The 16,205-nt window shown below is 52.7% G+C and overlaps 1 protein-coding gene across 1 annotated transcript; it reads right to left on the bottom strand.

The window, feature by feature from the left end:
* Positions 1 to 929: 929 nt before the first annotated feature.
* On the bottom strand, positions 930 to 14,810 carry LOC116824851 (adhesion G protein-coupled receptor E3-like). The gene is made up of 4 exons (XM_032780459.2): positions 14,761 to 14,810; positions 5,812 to 5,868; positions 4,754 to 4,891; positions 930 to 1,076 (listed from the first exon to the last, which is right to left on the bottom strand). Exons 1-4 carry the CDS (start codon positions 14,789 to 14,791, stop codon positions 937 to 939), a joined length of 366 nt encoding a protein of 121 aa, XP_032636350.2. The 5' UTR covers positions 14,792 to 14,810; the 3' UTR covers positions 930 to 936.
* Between the last annotated feature and the right edge of the window lie 1,395 nt (positions 14,811 to 16,205).

Genomic DNA, 16,205 nt, shown 5'->3' with positions numbered 1-16,205 from the left:
GAGCTGGCCCCATGCTCTGAGGAAGCAGGCGAGGGTCACGTCTCATCACAGCCTTGCTGACAGCCTCAAGCCACTGCCAAAGCCAGCAGCATCCCCGGTGCAGTGCCAGGCCTGTAACGAGCATTTGTGTGTGTGAGGGGGGGTCTCACCAGGTGGGGGCCAGGGGAGAGCTCACCCTGGCAGCTGTTCTCACTTGCGTGCATGAAGTTGGCTTTCTCGGAGCTGCCTCGTAGCCATCGATGCAGGTGCAGGAGTAACTCCCAATCACGTTGATGCACTTTGCGTGAGGTCCACAGTCTGGAGAGCTCAGCCCCAGATACTCGTTAATATCTGTAATGCAAGAGGGGATGCTCTGTACAGTCCTGGCAGGGAGACGTTCCGTGTATCAGCCCCTGAACCCCTGCACTGAGCTGGGTGATGGGACCCAGGCAACTGGGACCCTAGCCAGGGTGCTCAGTACTGCTGCTATTCTGTTCCCACCAGGACCTATGGGGAAGGATTGGGGGCGTGGCTGGGCACACTGCGCTGTGGTTCTTCCCGGCCCCCCAGGGCCCACAGGGGCAGAGCGCACTGTGCTATTTCCATGGCCCAGACACGAGGCCCCTTCCCAGCTGAGGGGGACACTAGCAGCCCAGATGCTGCATGCTGGGGTCAGCGAGGGTCCCCTCCCACTCCCCAGCACATCACTGCAGCACAGGGAGTTTGTTCTGTGGATGTTAATTCCCTGTTCAAGCTCCAGGCACAGGGGTGAGCTGGCCCCATGCTGTGCAGGAGCAGGGGAGGGTCACCTCTCACAACAGCCTCACTGACAGCCTCGGGCCACTGCCAAAGCCGGCAGCATCCCCTGTGCAGCACCAGGCCTGGAAGGAGCATTTGTGTGTGTGAGGGGGGGTCTCAGAGGTGGGGGCAGGGGAAAGCTCACCCTGGCAGCTGTTCTCACTCACGTGCATGAAGTTGGCTTTCTGAGCTGGGCTCGTAGCCATCGATGCAGGTGCAGGAGTAAGTCCCAGCCATGTTGATGCACTTTGTGTTGAGGCCGCAGTCTGGCGGGCTCGGCCCCAGACACTCATTAATATCTGTAATGCAAGAGAGGACGCTCTGTACAGTCTCGCAGGGAGACGTTCCTGTATCACTCACCTCTACTGAGCTGGGTGATGGGACCGAGGCCACCAGGCCCCTGGGAGCTCAACAATCACATGCCTCATTCTCAGCTACGCTCAGGCTATGCTTGGCTGCTCTGGCAGCGTAACTGCCAGTCGAGAATATGGTGCATTGAAAACTGCATTAGCATCACAACCTCTCACTTTACGTCTGCAAGGGGTTTCCAGCACCTGCTTGCAGGCTAGGGGGCTCGTGTGACAAGCATAAGCCCTGAAGTGGGAGCTTTTCCCTCCCTCCCAGAATTGTTGCCCATTAACTAGCACAGCTCTAGGCATTGTCATTCTCCACAGAAACAGCCAGTCCCCCTTTAAAACTCGACACATTCACAGCTCCCTTGCCGCAGTGGCAGTGAGTTCCAGAGGCTAATGCTGCCTCGGGTTGAGGAATATTTTCTTGTATCTGCTTTGAATTTGCCCCCTTTTCAATTCAATTCAATCCACACACTGCCCCTTGCTCATTGGTCTTTCTAAAGCTCACGATTTTCTAAGCTAAGCTGATTTTTGTTTAATGCCTGTGATTGAGGTCACGGGCTCAGCCATGCACTTAGGACCCACTGGAGCCGAGTTAAGTGTGTAGCTCTGCAGGGCTGGAGCTAAGCATGTGCTTTGCTGGCTCGGGGCTCAGGGTGCACAGACAGGGATCAGCACAAAGCGATTTAGCAGCTGGCAGCTTCCAGCGTCCCCCGGTGGAGAAACCAGCATGTGGGTATCCCCTGCCAGGGGACTGGCATTGGTGCATGCACCAGCTTCACCAGCGCAAAGGGGTCTCCAAATCCACTGGACTGTGAGCCCAGAGAGACCTCTTGGTCTGTGCCCTGGGCAAACTCCCTGCCTTGGGGGAGTGACGCGGAGCTGGGTAGCCCGTGTGTCCCTGCACCATGCTGCTGGAAGCCAGAGAGCCTCAGGAAAGCCTGGGGCTGGGCTGGCAATGCCAGTCCCAGCACATCCCCCTCACAGCGCTGTCCTGGGGGAGCGACATGGAGCTGGAGCAGAGAGAGACTGGAGCAGGGGCCTGGTCCAAGGCCGAAACAAAGTCAGCAGAAGTGATGCTCTGAGCAAAAGTCCGGCCCTGTGGGACACTGAACTAGAAAGGGTTAAGCAACTTGCAGGCTAAATGACCCAAGTTCTACCTTTAAAGCCGCACTAGAAAAGGAGCCGGGAGCTGTGTTTCTGGCTCTGGGGAAGCAGCACGGTATCGGGGCTGCTGTTTTGTTGTTGGCTTGGTGAATCTAAGTATTAGAAATAACCAGCAGTTTGGGGGATTGTCGGCCCCACACTGCAGTTTGCCCTGATGGAGCAATCTCAGTGGGGCCCCCCCAGGCACCAACAGTCACACTCTGTCACAAAGCAGAGGCTTCTCTGCAAGTTCACCGTCAAGTGCACGAACTCGGCACTGGTATTGCTGGCACAGCTAAAACACAGTGACTGTGTAACCACATCCCAGCACCAGATTCCCCTGCCTAGTGCATGATAAGATGGTTTGATGGGTGGCGAATGTTTTGTCTGAAGCATCGGGAGTAAAGTACAAAGTCAGGTGGTGAATAAGGGAAGTTTTGTCTGAAGCAGCAGGAGAAAGGCACCGGGGGGGGGGGGGGGGTTGGGTAATAAGCATGTTGTGAAACACATAAGCTGGTACGAAGGTTGTTTATCCCAGATGGTTTGTCTCAGTCTGTAACTGTTGGAATCCATTGTCAGAGGCAGACGTGTGGCCGTGTCCCTGTGGCATCTCTGGGCGCTGGCATCGGGCTGCATTGGCGGTAAACCTGGCTGAGCACCTTGGCCACTGACTCAACTCTGGGCTGTCTGGGCACTTCGATGGAGGTTTGCCGGGCCGGCAACTCGCCCAGAGCCGGGACAGCACACGGAGATGACGAATGCCAACCCCATGTCCCCACCTCAGACTGCTGGAACTCGGGGGGCTCAGGGAAGCCTGGGGCTGGGCTAGCAATGCCAGTCACAGCACATGGCCCCTCACAGCGCTGCCCACGCAGGGAGCGTGGGGCTGTGGGAGGGTCTCTCGAACTAGCAGCTGCGCCCCCTAGAGGCCAGAGCAGAGCATGGCTGCCTGCCCCCAACAGAACCTCAAGCAATAGGGGACGGGGGCGACGTCAAGAACACTTTAGCCCAATTCCTGGAGCCTTCCCCAAGGCCCCTTCCCAGGCTCAGCGGGGCACTAGCAGTCCAGAAGCTGCGTGTTGGACAGGGGCAGCTCTAGGTATTTTGCCATCCCAAGCATGGCAGGCAGGCTGCCTTTGGCTTGCTTGCAGGAGATCCCCGGTCCTGCGGATTCGGAGGCACGTCTGCAACCTGCCTGCCGCCCTCGCAGTGTCCGGCAGAGCGCCCCCCGTGGCTTGCCGCCGAAGGCATGCGCTTGGCATGCTGGTGCCTGGAGCCGCCCCCGGTGTTGGGGCCAGCGAGGGTTCCCTTCCCTCTCCCCAGAGCATCTCTGCAGCGCAAGGAGTTTGCTCCGTGGTTCTGTTTCTAGCCCCGAGGGTTTATTCCCCATCCAAGCGCTGGGCACAGGGGTGAGCCCGGCCCCATGCACTGCGGGAGCAGGCGAAGGTCACGTCTCATCACAGCCTCGCTGACAGCCTCAGGCCACTGCCAAAGCCAGCAGTAGCCCCGGTGCAGCACCAGGCTGGATCCAGCATTTGTGTGTGTGTGGGGGGGGGGTCAGCAGGTGGGGGCCAAGGGAGAGCTCCCCCTGGCAGCTGTTCTCACTCACATGCTTGAAGTTGGCTTTCCCAGAGCTGTGCTCAAAGCCATCAATGCAGCTGCAGTAGTAACTCCCAGCCACATTGTTGCAGTTTGTGTTGGGTCCACAGTTTGGCTGGCTCAGCCCAGACGATCGTTAATATCTGTAATGCAAGAGGGGATGCTCTGTACAGTCCTGGCAGGGAAACATTCCCTATATCACCCCCCTCAAACCCCCACACTCCCTGCACTGAGCTGGGTGAAGGGAACTAGGTGATCGGGGCCTGAGCAGTTAGTGATTAAGGCCCTGTTTCCAATTTACCAATTTATGCTGCGGGAATGTTGGAAACAGCCCACCTGAGCCTCCTGTCCCAGGTATGGGGGGCGGGGGGGTTTGACCCCACAAACACCCAGATCCCCCATGTGAGCAGAGGGTGGGGAGACGTTCCCCTGGGGCTTCAGGTTCCCCATGTGTTGGGGGGGATGACAAGCTCCCTCTCCTCTGCCCCCTCTCTCCTTGGATCCCTGCGGGGTGCGGGGTGGGAAGTATAGCCAGGGCTGCCCAATTCTGCTCCTCTGGGCAGAGATCCATGGGGTCCCTCTGCCCCTGGATACCCCTGATTAGGACCCTGGCTGAGATTCAGATGGCTCAGTATGATGGGCCCCCAACCCTGTTCCCAATTTACTCCTGGTTCTTGCTGCAGCGGCTCCTGCTGCTCACTCTGGAGGCCCCAGTTTGATCCCCAGGAAGACAGCCCTCACCTGTGCTGCTGCCCCCCTCATTCCCCAGCAGGGCTGAGCACCCCCACCAGGCCCTGGAGTCAGTGGAGTCGGCTGCTCCATCCCTTAATGCCCTGCTCTGTCCCAGCCCCCGCAGGACAATGTAGGAGCCCTGTTACCGTCACAGGTCTCCATTGGGTCGGTGAAGAAGTAATTCCCCCTTGGCTGGTATCCATCCAGGCAGGTGCAGTGGGTGTTGTTCACACACTTGGCGTTTGCTGGGCACAGCATATGGTTGTTACAGTCCTCAGTGGTACCTGCAGGGTGGGAACAGCTGGGCAGGGTCAGGCAGTGCAGAGTGGCTCCCCTTCCTGCCCTACAAATACACACAGTGGGATCGACTTCTTTCACAAGCCCCATTCACTGATTTTTGTCACAGACAGGCAGAGCCACCAGAGCCAGGCATCGCTTGAAGTGAAACGTTTTCGATCTAAATCAATTTTTCTCCCTTTTGTTGCTGTCGTCGTTACTCTCATTAGCGTCAATTTCAAACCAAAATCTCACTTCAAACCAGAAAATGGGAATTTTTCATTTTGTAAATTATTTCATCTCCCCACACACACAATTTTTTTCCTGAGTAAAACCAAACATTCCTCTGAACTGAATCAACATTTTCTGTCAAAAAATGGTTCCCTGGGAAATTCCTGCCTGACTCTGCTCTGGATTGACTGAGAGCAGAATCGGGAGCGAGGCTAGTTTGGATCCTGAGCTGCCTCTCATGACCCAGATTGTGGCCTGCCTACAGGGGCTCCTGGATCCTTTAGCTACCCGGTGTTTGGGGCTCTGCTGGGATCTGTCCCTCTGACCAGTGTGAGGGGAAGGATCCCAGTGCAGCTCAGCTGGCTGCAGGGCTTGGGATTGGAGCAGACAGAGCAGGGGGGGTGCAGCACTGCGGGACCCCAGTGGGTCAATGGGAATCTGTCTGAATCCCATCTTGGGATTCGCAGCAGAGACACAGAGTCCAATCCCAAATGCCGCCTCTTCTTTTCTCCCCTGCACGCACCCACCGTGCTCTATAAACCCAGCCCAAGATGGCCAAGCCAAGGGGCTGCTCCTGGCTCGCCAGACCCGACTCTGCTCTCCTCTCACAAGGGAACGGGACCAGAGGGAGCGGAGGCTGAAGACCCCAGGCAGCCGGGAGCGATGGGGAAGTTTAGCCAGGAGGAGTCGGCCTTACCTTGTACGCCATGATTCTGGGCCATGGTGCCCCACAGGCACAGGGCGATGCAGAACCCTGGAAAGCAGAGATAGGGTGAGGCACCATGGGCAGATGGTAACCACCACTCAGCTGCACACACCCCCAGCCGCCCCAGTCCTGCCAATCCTGGGCCAATGGCCAGTCAGGGCCCTGCCAATGGTGGAATTAAAAATGAAGAAACCTGATGCTCTGGGAAATCAGCCCCAGCTGGGATCCCTGGTCATATTTTTAACTAGTTCCAGTTGGGAACTGGACTTTTGGCCAGGGCAACTGGGTCTTTTATTGTGTGTATGAGCAATAAAGACCAGGAGCCCCCATTGTCAGGGCCAGATTTACACTTTGGGTGCCCCAGGCACAGGGGTTCAGCAGCTGTCCCCCACCCCTCCCTCCAGCTTGGAGCTCTAGGGATCCCACTGCCTGGAGGTGGCCAGGAGCTGCAGAGTTCCGCTGCTGCCTGGAACCATCACAGGTGGTGGGGTAAACCCACCACTTTTAACTTTTAGGTGCCGCCCAGCGCCCCTCCACCGAGTGCCCAGTGCCCCACACCCCCTCTGCCCAGAGCTGTGCCATGAACTCTCCCAAAGACCCACTCTCCCAAGCCCTGCCTCCTGGCCTGCAGTGGGGCAGGATGGGAGGGATGGGGGAAGAATGGGGCTGTCTCCCCCTCAGCCGGCCCTGCCCCCTGTTGGGACCTGAGAGCGGCAAAATTTGAATTTTTAGGTGCCCCATAGAATGCCAGTGTCCGTAGGCACGCGCCTACTGTGCCGAAGCAGAAATCCGGCCCTGCCATTGTGCTGGGTGGCACCCAGAGCCCACCAAGATCAGGACCCACATTGTGCCAGGTGCTGCACAGAGCCGACGGAGATCAGGGCCACATCATGCTCGGTGCTGCACGGACACACAGTGACTCAGTCTGTAACCCAAAAGGCTCATGGCAATAGGAGAAGGGAGAAGCATTCTCTCCACTTTACAGATGGGGCAACTGAGGCACAGTGAGGGGTAATGACTTACCAAGGTCAGCAAGTATGCTAACACAAAAAGACAATACAGGCTACTTTTGATGTGATTTTCACCCAGGTATCGGCCCAGATCTGCAGCCTCCTGCTGGTATTTATTCATAGCCTGTTGCTCTGAGTCATTAACCACACGCGGGAACGAAGAACCAGATGATAAAGGACCCGGGGCTGAGTGCCCAAGGTGATGTGAAAAGAGGAAGCACAGTGAGCTGTGGAATCCCATTGTGCTTTCCTAGGAAAGGAGCTAGAAAAGGGGCACGGCTTTGAAATTCAGCTCCAGCCGATCTCCCCTGGGGAGACTCTATGGAGGACGAGGGAACTGGGGAGGTGACAGCAACACAGTTCCCCTGGGAGCGAAGGGTGAGCCATTAATTGAGAGATTCTAAGGCCAGGAAGGGAGCAGGCTGATCCAGCCTCTCGCACTGCACAGGCCAGAGAATGATCCAGGGATTCCTGCATCCAGCCCATAGCTGGGGATGGAGCTAGCGCAGAGCTTAAGAGAGGACAGCCCATCTGTTCAACTCCACGTGATGGAAATGGCTGTTGTGTGTTCACACTGTCAGCTGCCTGCGCAATAGCATGTTCAAACTTGCAGCACTTGCAGCGGTATTCAGAGCAGTGCACTCTGGGCAGCTATCTCACAGAGCACCTCTTTCTCTTCTGCTGCTAAGAGTTGTGGGAACTGGAGAGGGTCATGGGCAGGGGTGGTTCCAGGCCCCAGCACGCCAAGCGTGTGCTTGGGGCGGCAACCCGCGAGGGGCGCTCTGCTGGTGCCGTGGAGGCGGCAGGCAGGCCGCCTCCGGTGGTTTGCCTGCGGAGGGTCCGCTGGTCCCACGGCTTTGGTGGACCTCCCACAGGCGTGCTTGCAGAGGGTCTGCTGGTCCCACGGCTTTGGTGGACCTCCTGCAGTCTGCGGGAGGTCCGCCGAAGCCGCGGGACCAGCGGACCCTCTGCAGGCAAACCGCCAGAGGCAGCCTGCCTGCCGTGCTTGAGGCGGCAAAATCTCTAGAGCCGCCCCTGGTCATGGGGCATCCTGGGTCCTGTCCCAGTGCCCCATGGTGGATTGCTTTGCATGCCAGCAATCCCTGTGCTTTCATCCACATTTGGCACCATCTTTCAATGGTTTGTGTTTTATGCACCCTGCTTCTTCGGGCTGCAGGAATGGATCCCGAACTCTTGACAAACATGCTGCTGACTCTGACCACACGTCACAAGTGGCAGTGCAGTTATTCCTTAAACTACAAAGGCAAGAGAAGTGTGACATTGATCTCTCCACGTGTAGTAGCTATGATACGAGATTGCTTGTGGCATTCACGGAGGTGCTGCTGACTACAGTGGGGCTCGGGAAACAAGCACCGAGTGTCAGGATCACATCGGGATACACGTCTGAGATGACAAGCAGTGGCTGCAGAACTTTCGGATGAGGAAAGCCACACTCATGGCATTGTGTTTTGAGCTCACCCCAGCCCTGCGGTGCAAGGAAACAAGAATGAGACCTGCCCTGCCTTTAGAGAAGCATGTGGTGATTGCACTGTGGAAGCTGGGTACTCCAGACTGCTACCGATCGGTTCCTAACCAGTATGGAGTGGGAAAGTTGACCGTTGGACTCATGTTGACGGAAGTTTGTAGGGCCATTAATCGCATCCTGCTCCAAAAGACCCTGACTCTGGGCAATGTGGGTGACATTGTGGATGGCTTTGCAGAAATGGGCTTCCCTAACTGCGGAGGGGCGATAGATGGCACGATTATTTCAGTTCTGGCTCCAGAGTACCTAGCCACTGAGTACATTAATCACAAGGCGTATTTCTCAATGGTTCACCAGGCGCTTGTGGATCACCATGGGCGTTTCATAGACATTAACACAGGCTGGTCTGGAAAGGTGCATGACACACGTATCTTTCGGGACACTGGCCTGTTCAGGAAGCTGCAAGCAGGGACTTTCTTCCCAGACCAGAAGATCACTATAGGGGAAGTTGAAATGCCCATTGTGATACTGGGAGACCCAGCCTACCCCTTAATGCCATGGCTTATGAAGACATACACAGAGCAACTTGACAGCAGCAAGAAGCGGTACAACAACAGGCTGAGCAAGTGCAGAATGACTGTTGAATGTACTTTTGGCCATTGAAAAGCCCACTGGTGCTTCCTCTACGGGAAGCTGGACCTGGCTGATGACAATATTCCTATGCTTATAGCTGCATGCTGTATGTTCCATGGTATTTGTGAAGGGAAGGGTGAAAACTTCACTCAGGTCCAGATTGCAGAGGCTCAGTGCCTGGAGGCTGAGTTAGAAAAGCCAGAGACCAGGACTATTAGAGTGGCGCAGTGCGGGGCCATAAGGCTCAGGGATGCCTTGAGGCAGCAATTTGAAGCTGAAAGCTGCTAATACTTGTTGCTATGCTCAGGAGTGCAGTGCTTGTAACACTAGGAGGTGATTGGTGCAGACGATGCAATATGTGGGTTTAACATAATGGTATGTTGCTTTGCAGGGCTCTTTTTGCTTTAATTAATTAATAGAACAAAGATTGCTTTCAAACCAACACAGTTCTTTTATTAAAAACGACAACTGGTGCAGAGAATCAAACAAACAAAGAACATCAGCAGTGAGGGGAATGGGGGAAGGAAGGTTCCAGAAGGAGGAAGGGTCCTGGGACAGCTAAAGATTTGTGTATGTCCAGTGATCATATCCAGCCTTCTCCTTTGGAGCACAATGCAGCAGGGTCATCCAGAGTGTGTGTGTGTGTGGGGGGGCAAATGGGGCAATTTGCCCCAGGCCCCGGGTCTTGCAGGGGCCCCCAGGCCACAAGAATATAGTATTCTATGGTATTACAACATTTTTTTTTGGAAGGGGCCCCTGAAATTGCTTTGCCCCAGGCCCCCTGAATCCTCTGGGTGGCCCTGCAATGCAGTGGGTACCGTGCTTCAGCAGGGCCAAACTGCAGAGGAAGGGTATAGTGAGAGTCCACAGGGCTGGATTGTGATGGGGGAGGAGTGGAAAGCCACAGGTACAGACTGGAGCCAGGAGGTTGATAAGAATGTATCAGCGGAAGAATGCATCATAACATCACCCGGAAAGTCCTCCTTAGTTCTTCATGGCTGCTTTCTAATTCTGCGCAGCCGATCAGCTCCGGATAACAAACAGGGAGGCTGGGCTCCCAAGGTCATCTCTGTGAAGCTTTAACACAACCTTTTACAGAAGCAGGATTGTTTGCAACACAGAGAGCCCTGATTCAGTGCTTTAAACACAGCCAGTACTCACACACCTGTCACTAACTGGCTGACCCCAGGCAAGCACACTTGAGCCACATGACTCCCAAAATGGTGTGTAGCCACAGGGGCAGGGGAAATCACTCTTCTTTCACCATGCTGTGCACTGGGCACGTGGCTCTTCAGGAGAGCCAACACTGGGGGGGAGGGGGGGGAGGATTGATAATTATTCCTGTCCCCACACTTTCCACAGGATGTGATCATTCTGGAAGATATCTCACTGCTGAGGGTCAGTAGGGATTCAAGGGAGGTTCTTCTCCAAGACTGTAGCTTCTGCCCTGGCCCCTATGCAGCTCATCTCTGTGCAACAATAGTCTCCCCACCACCATGATGGCACAGGGGTGTGGGAAAGTTACTGTTAATGAGGCAAGAAACAAAACAGCTCTGCCAAAGAACCTGTAGCAGTAGATTGCCCAGTATCTCCACTAGAGTTTCCTGGAGATCTCTGAGGGAGATTCCCCTGAAGTGAGGGAGTCAATCAGACTAGGCATGCGGTGGGACACAAGCCTACTTTCTGCAACCCTCCTTCCCGCAACAACTCACTTCAGCAATTCCCAGAATCAAATCCACTTACCAGGGGCCTCCTTTCTTGTTTGCGCTTCGCCAGCATCTGACAGCTGTGACTGGCTAGCCTCCTCCAGGGTAGAAAAGAGCTCCTGCCTGCATGCATATCTGACCTCCGAGGCATCCTCTGCCTCTGGGTCCCCCTCACTCTCTACATCTTCATCCAAGATTTCCTCCTTCTGGCTCAGTCACTTTCAAATGGCACGCGAGCCAGTGAAGTATCCACAGTGGTCTTTGCAGTGGAGGTGGGGCTGCCACCAAGTATCGCATCCAACTCTTTGTATAACCAGCAGCTCGTGGGCGCAGCACTGGAACGCCGATTTTCCTCCTGCACCTTGTGGTAGGTGTTCTGCAGCTACTTCACTTTGACCCTGCAGCGTAAATCATCCCGGTCATGGCCCCTTTCTGTCATGCATCGTGAAATCTGTCTGTAAGTGTCATAATTCCTATGGCTGGAGTGCAGCTGGGACTGGACAGCCGCATCTCCCCAAATATTGATGAGGACCAGAAGCTCAGCATTGTTCCAAGTGGGAGATCACCTTGTGCATGGAGCAGGCATAGCCACCTGGAAAGATGCGCTGAGACCACTGCATGCGTCACAAACCAGACAGGAAGGGACTTTCAAAATTCCAAAGGAATTTACGGGATGGGGATGACGGTTGGTGACCTGAGGGCAGGGCAGTAGAGTTCAAACCAATGATCAGAGATGCAAGAACAGGCATTGTGAGACACCTCCCAAAGGCTAATTGCAGCACTGTAATCGACCTGGGTGTCTACGCTGGCACTGCAGTGCTGTACGCCAGCCAACAGAAGCTGTGGAGCTGATGCTAATGGTAGGAGCAGTGCGCAGAGCCCACCTGTCCTTCCCTCCCCCTAAGAGCTGAAGGGAGAGCTCCGACCAGCCCCGCCAACCCTCCCTGCCCCACAGCACCAGCAGGGGTCCTGGGCCATGTGCCGCCACCCCCTCAGGACCTGCGACAGCTCTCCCGGGCTGTCCCCCCTGGATCCATGGTGCTCCCCAAGCCGCCTTTCCCACAGCACCCACAGCTGTGCCGGGCCACCCTCCCAGAGCACTCATGGTCCCTCGGCCCAAGTGTTAGTTAAGGGTATATAGTACCAGTCATGGAGAGGTAATGGGCTGTGTATTTTTGTTTACTGCCCGTTACCTGTCCATGACTTTTACTAAAAATACCCGTGACTAAAACATAGCCTTAGTAATAGCATATTATAGGAACAAAGGTTCAATACAACTCCAATTTGTGGGAACGTGTCTCCTGCAGCAGTGCTGAATTCACCTTACACAGAAGGCTTGCATCCAAAGTCAGACCCTTAAAGCTGTCCTTTTTATAGTCAACCTGTTTACAAGGAAAGAGGTACTGAATGCATCCTCTGAGGCCAGTCTTAACTTACCATCTTTCTACCTTGTTTTTCTGGTACTATACTGTACCCCTGTGATGTTCTGTAGCTCAGGGGAACACTCAGCAGGCCCATGTTCATCCTTATAATATGATTGTGTGGTCTCCAATGCAAAGTTTGTCATGTTGAGTGTCTTCAGAAGGCTCATAATGTACTGAGCATGGTTGTTATGGTGATGTTATAGTAATGTTATTGGTTGTCATTCCATGTATATACTTATGAGGCTGAAAATGTTTCCTCGTGTCTTAAAGCAAGCCTCAGTAAAAAATCTCCAAAAGTGGAGAGGCATTTCACACCTCATCAGGCCATGTATGGGACAAATCCAGCCCAGCCTCATAGGACAGTGACCTAGGCAACAACAATGGATCTGTTGGACTTTAGAGTGAGTCACCCCCCTTTCTTTGGTCAGTTTGGGACTGCAATGAGGTAATGCTCACTTGACTCTGAAGGGTGGGGGAGGCAAAGCCAAGAGGGAAGAAAGAACATGATACACCTACAGACATTGTGACTGAAGCACTGGTCAAAGGGGAGAGCTTGGATAAAGGGCAACCAGCCAGCCTGTGGTAAGAAGCATCTAAGTTTGTAAGGGCACTGAAAGTGTTAAGATCAGCTTAGAATGCATTTTGCTTTTATTTCATTTGACCAAATCTGAGTTGTTATGCTTTGACTTATAATCGCTTAAAATTTATCTGTGTAGTTAACAAATCTGTTTGTTTATTCTACCTGAAGCAGTGCGTTTGGTTGGAAGCCTGTCAGAGACTCCCCTTGGCATAACAAGCCTGGTACATTTCAATTTTTTTGTAAAATTTACAAACTCATATAAGCTTGCAGCGTCCAGCAGGCATAACTGGACATTGCATGAGGGAGATTCCTAGGGTTGTGTCTGGGACCAGAGATATTGGCTAGTGTAATTCGGTATTGGCTAATGCACAATTCAAGGAGCAGCTTACATGCCACAGGCTGTGCTTGAACAGCCCAGGAGCGGGGTTCTCCAGAGGGGAACATCATAACCCCTTAGCTCTTTGTTCTGGACACATGAATTCCAGGTACAAAGCGCATGACATCACCTCCTAAGCTTGTCCCATATGTATTGTCCTTATCTTTGGGACATTCCAGTGACAGTAACTCGCTGCCTGTTACTACGGTAGAACACCCACATGTGCTGATCCTGACAGTTTTCCTCGCTAATGCAAGGTCTGATGGGATACCTAGCATAGGTGAATACGACTATAGGAAGACACAGGCCACCATTCCAGGCCATGTTACTGCTAGAAGTGTATATACAAATAATGTTATATGCATTAAGCACATATTATCCATATTAATATCTGTAATGTGAATCATATTTATCGATCATGTGATATATTATATTATCCAGGCATATGTTGGTGAACACTTCAGAAATAGATTTAACCCCCACCTAAAAATTCAGCTACTCCTAATGACCCAGATCCAATGATCCCAGCCCTCATTACAGTGCCAATAACCCCGTTGGAGCTGCCAAGCCTGTGTCAGCTTCATGACAGAGACACATTCTGTGTGGGATTTGCATGATGGGCACAAACGTGGCACATACAGCATTATGTTCTGCCAGCCTGGGAACTTACTGGATGACACTTGAGTGCTCCCTGCTGGCAGAGAGGAGAACAGGATGATGAGGAGAAATATTTGAGAGAAAATAAAAACTAAATACGTTTTAAAAATGTTATGCACAGAAAGGAGCAACAGAGAAAGAGAGAGAGAGATGTCTCCTGGCTCCATCTATGGACCAAATTTTGCTTCTTTACCTTCCTGTGTTTCTGGTGTAAATCCAATGAAGTCAATTCTTTCATTAAGAACTATTATCACTACAGTAATATTTCAGAACCCCAGCTTTGTGCCCCTACAGAAAGCTGCCTCAACCAGCTACCTGGCAATGCCCCTTGCGTACTGGCTCTATATTAGAGTGGGCATTCCCAGTGGTGAGCAGTGTGGCCAACGTACTCCTACACTCTGGCTATTGCCAGCTGCTGGAATGGTCCCTCGGGGCTATGGACAGTTGAGGATGAATCTGGGAAGGCTTTGGGCTGCTCTGCTTCCAGGGACCAGACTGATCCACAGTTATCCCCTGGGATTCAGTAGCTGTGAAAGTGATGGAAAGCCATCTGGGACCCCTCCATGCTGTGGTCTCATAGTGAGCCCATCTCAGATGAGCCCATGTCAGCCAGCCCAGGAATCTGGCCCAGTAAATCTAAGGGCATTTCAGTGAGTCTGGAGGGAGTCTCAGTTGGTGCAACATGAGCATTGGAGGGAGCAGAGGAAATTGCACGTTACACCAATGTAGCGTATGCCTAGGGGTAAACTCTAGCTCAAAGAGATATATGCACGCTTGTTCTGACCCAGACGGCATGCTAAAAGTAGAAGTGTGGCTGCATTTGGGCAAGTAACAGGAGAGGCTCCCTGCCCCAACTACAATCCCATCCAAAACCACAGGTACAGACTCAGGGCAGCCAACCCCTCCTCCCCCATGGCAACACTTCTATTTCTAGCTAGATGAGAGCTAGCGCGACTATGTCTTCTCAAGCTGGAACATTCACCTTCTTGTCCAAGTGCAGACAGACACATGGGCCCCTTTGGAGTCTCCTAACCGCACTCGAGTTCAGCCCATGGACTTTGTTCCACTCACCTAATGGATACACGTCTCCTCGGGTTCCCATGGTGGCTCAGACGCTATCAGGGTTGAGTTCTGAGGATTCTGAGCTTTGCAGCCTCCTTATCTTGGAGAAATTAGACAGGAAGCCAAGTTGACTCATGTCCTCTTGCATTATATCATATCAACCAACTGTGCTGCACACAGGAAAGCATCGTCTTCTCAGCATGCCCTGCTCTCCTTCCTTCTGCCCTACCACTTCTCCCAGCCCCATAAGCATTTACTTTTCTGAGTACCTATGGGGGAAACTGACCACAGTGCAGCAGGCCTAGCACCATTTCACAAAATCACAGAAATGTGGAATTGAAGGGAGCTCAGAAGGTCAAACAATCCATCCCCGTGCACTGAGGCAGGACCCAGGGTACCTAGACCATCCCTGGTAGCTGTTTGTCCAACCTGTTCTTAACACCCCCCCAATAACAAGGATTCCACAGCCACCCTAGGTCACCTGTTCCTGTGCTGATCCATCCTTAGAGTTAGAAAGTTTTTCTTAATAATATCTAACCTAAATCTCCCTTGCTGCTAACTAAGTCAATTCCTTCTTGTCCTATCCTTGGTGGACATGGGCACCAATTCATCAGAGTCCTCTTTACAACAACCTTTTGTATATTTGCAGATTATTATCACGTCCCCTCTCTGCCGTCTCTTCTCTGGACAAAACACGCCTAATTCTTTCAACCTTTCCTCACAGGTCATGTTTTCTAAATCTCTGATCTTTTCTGTTGGTCTCCTCTGGACCCTGTAAAATTTATCTTCATCCTTCTTGAAGCACAGCACCCAAACCTGGACACGGTTCTCCTGCTCCGAGTAGAGGAGAACAATCACCTCCCATCTCTGACCCACCCCACTCCTGTTAATACATCCCAGAATGACATTTGCCTTTTTTCAAGAGCATCACACTGCAGACTCACATTCCATTTGTGGTCCATCAGAAACCTCACACCTTTTTCTGCAATGCTTCTGCCAAGCCAGTGAGTCCCCATCCCTCCTCTGTAAGTAAGACCTTCCACCTATCTTTGCACCTTCCTTGTGGTAGTTTCATCTAGTCCATATTTCCTTAGCTTGAGTAGGAAAATGTCATGTGGGACTGTGTTGAAAGACTTACTAAATTCAAGATACATCACATCCACTTCTTCCCTACATCAACTAGACCAGGTGCCCAATCAAAGAAGGAAATTATGTTTGTTTGGCATAACTTGTTCTTGACAAATCCATGTTGGTTATTACTTATCACCTATTACCCTCTAGGTTTTAATAAATTGGTAATTTAATCATTTGTTCAAGTATCTTTTTGGGTATTGAAGTTAGGTTCTCTGGTCTATACTTCCCTAACAGTTTGTCTGAACCGTTTTTTGGAGTTTACCCTTGTTACAAACCTCACCCATCCTTCATGAGTTCTGGAAGATATCGCTAATGCTTCA

This window comes from Chelonoidis abingdonii, chromosome 5 (genome assembly GCF_003597395.2).
Source record: "Chelonoidis abingdonii isolate Lonesome George chromosome 5, CheloAbing_2.0, whole genome shotgun sequence".
NCBI lineage: Eukaryota > Metazoa > Chordata > Testudines > Testudinidae > Chelonoidis > Chelonoidis abingdonii.
This window is presented reverse-complemented; position numbering and strand designations above follow the sequence as displayed.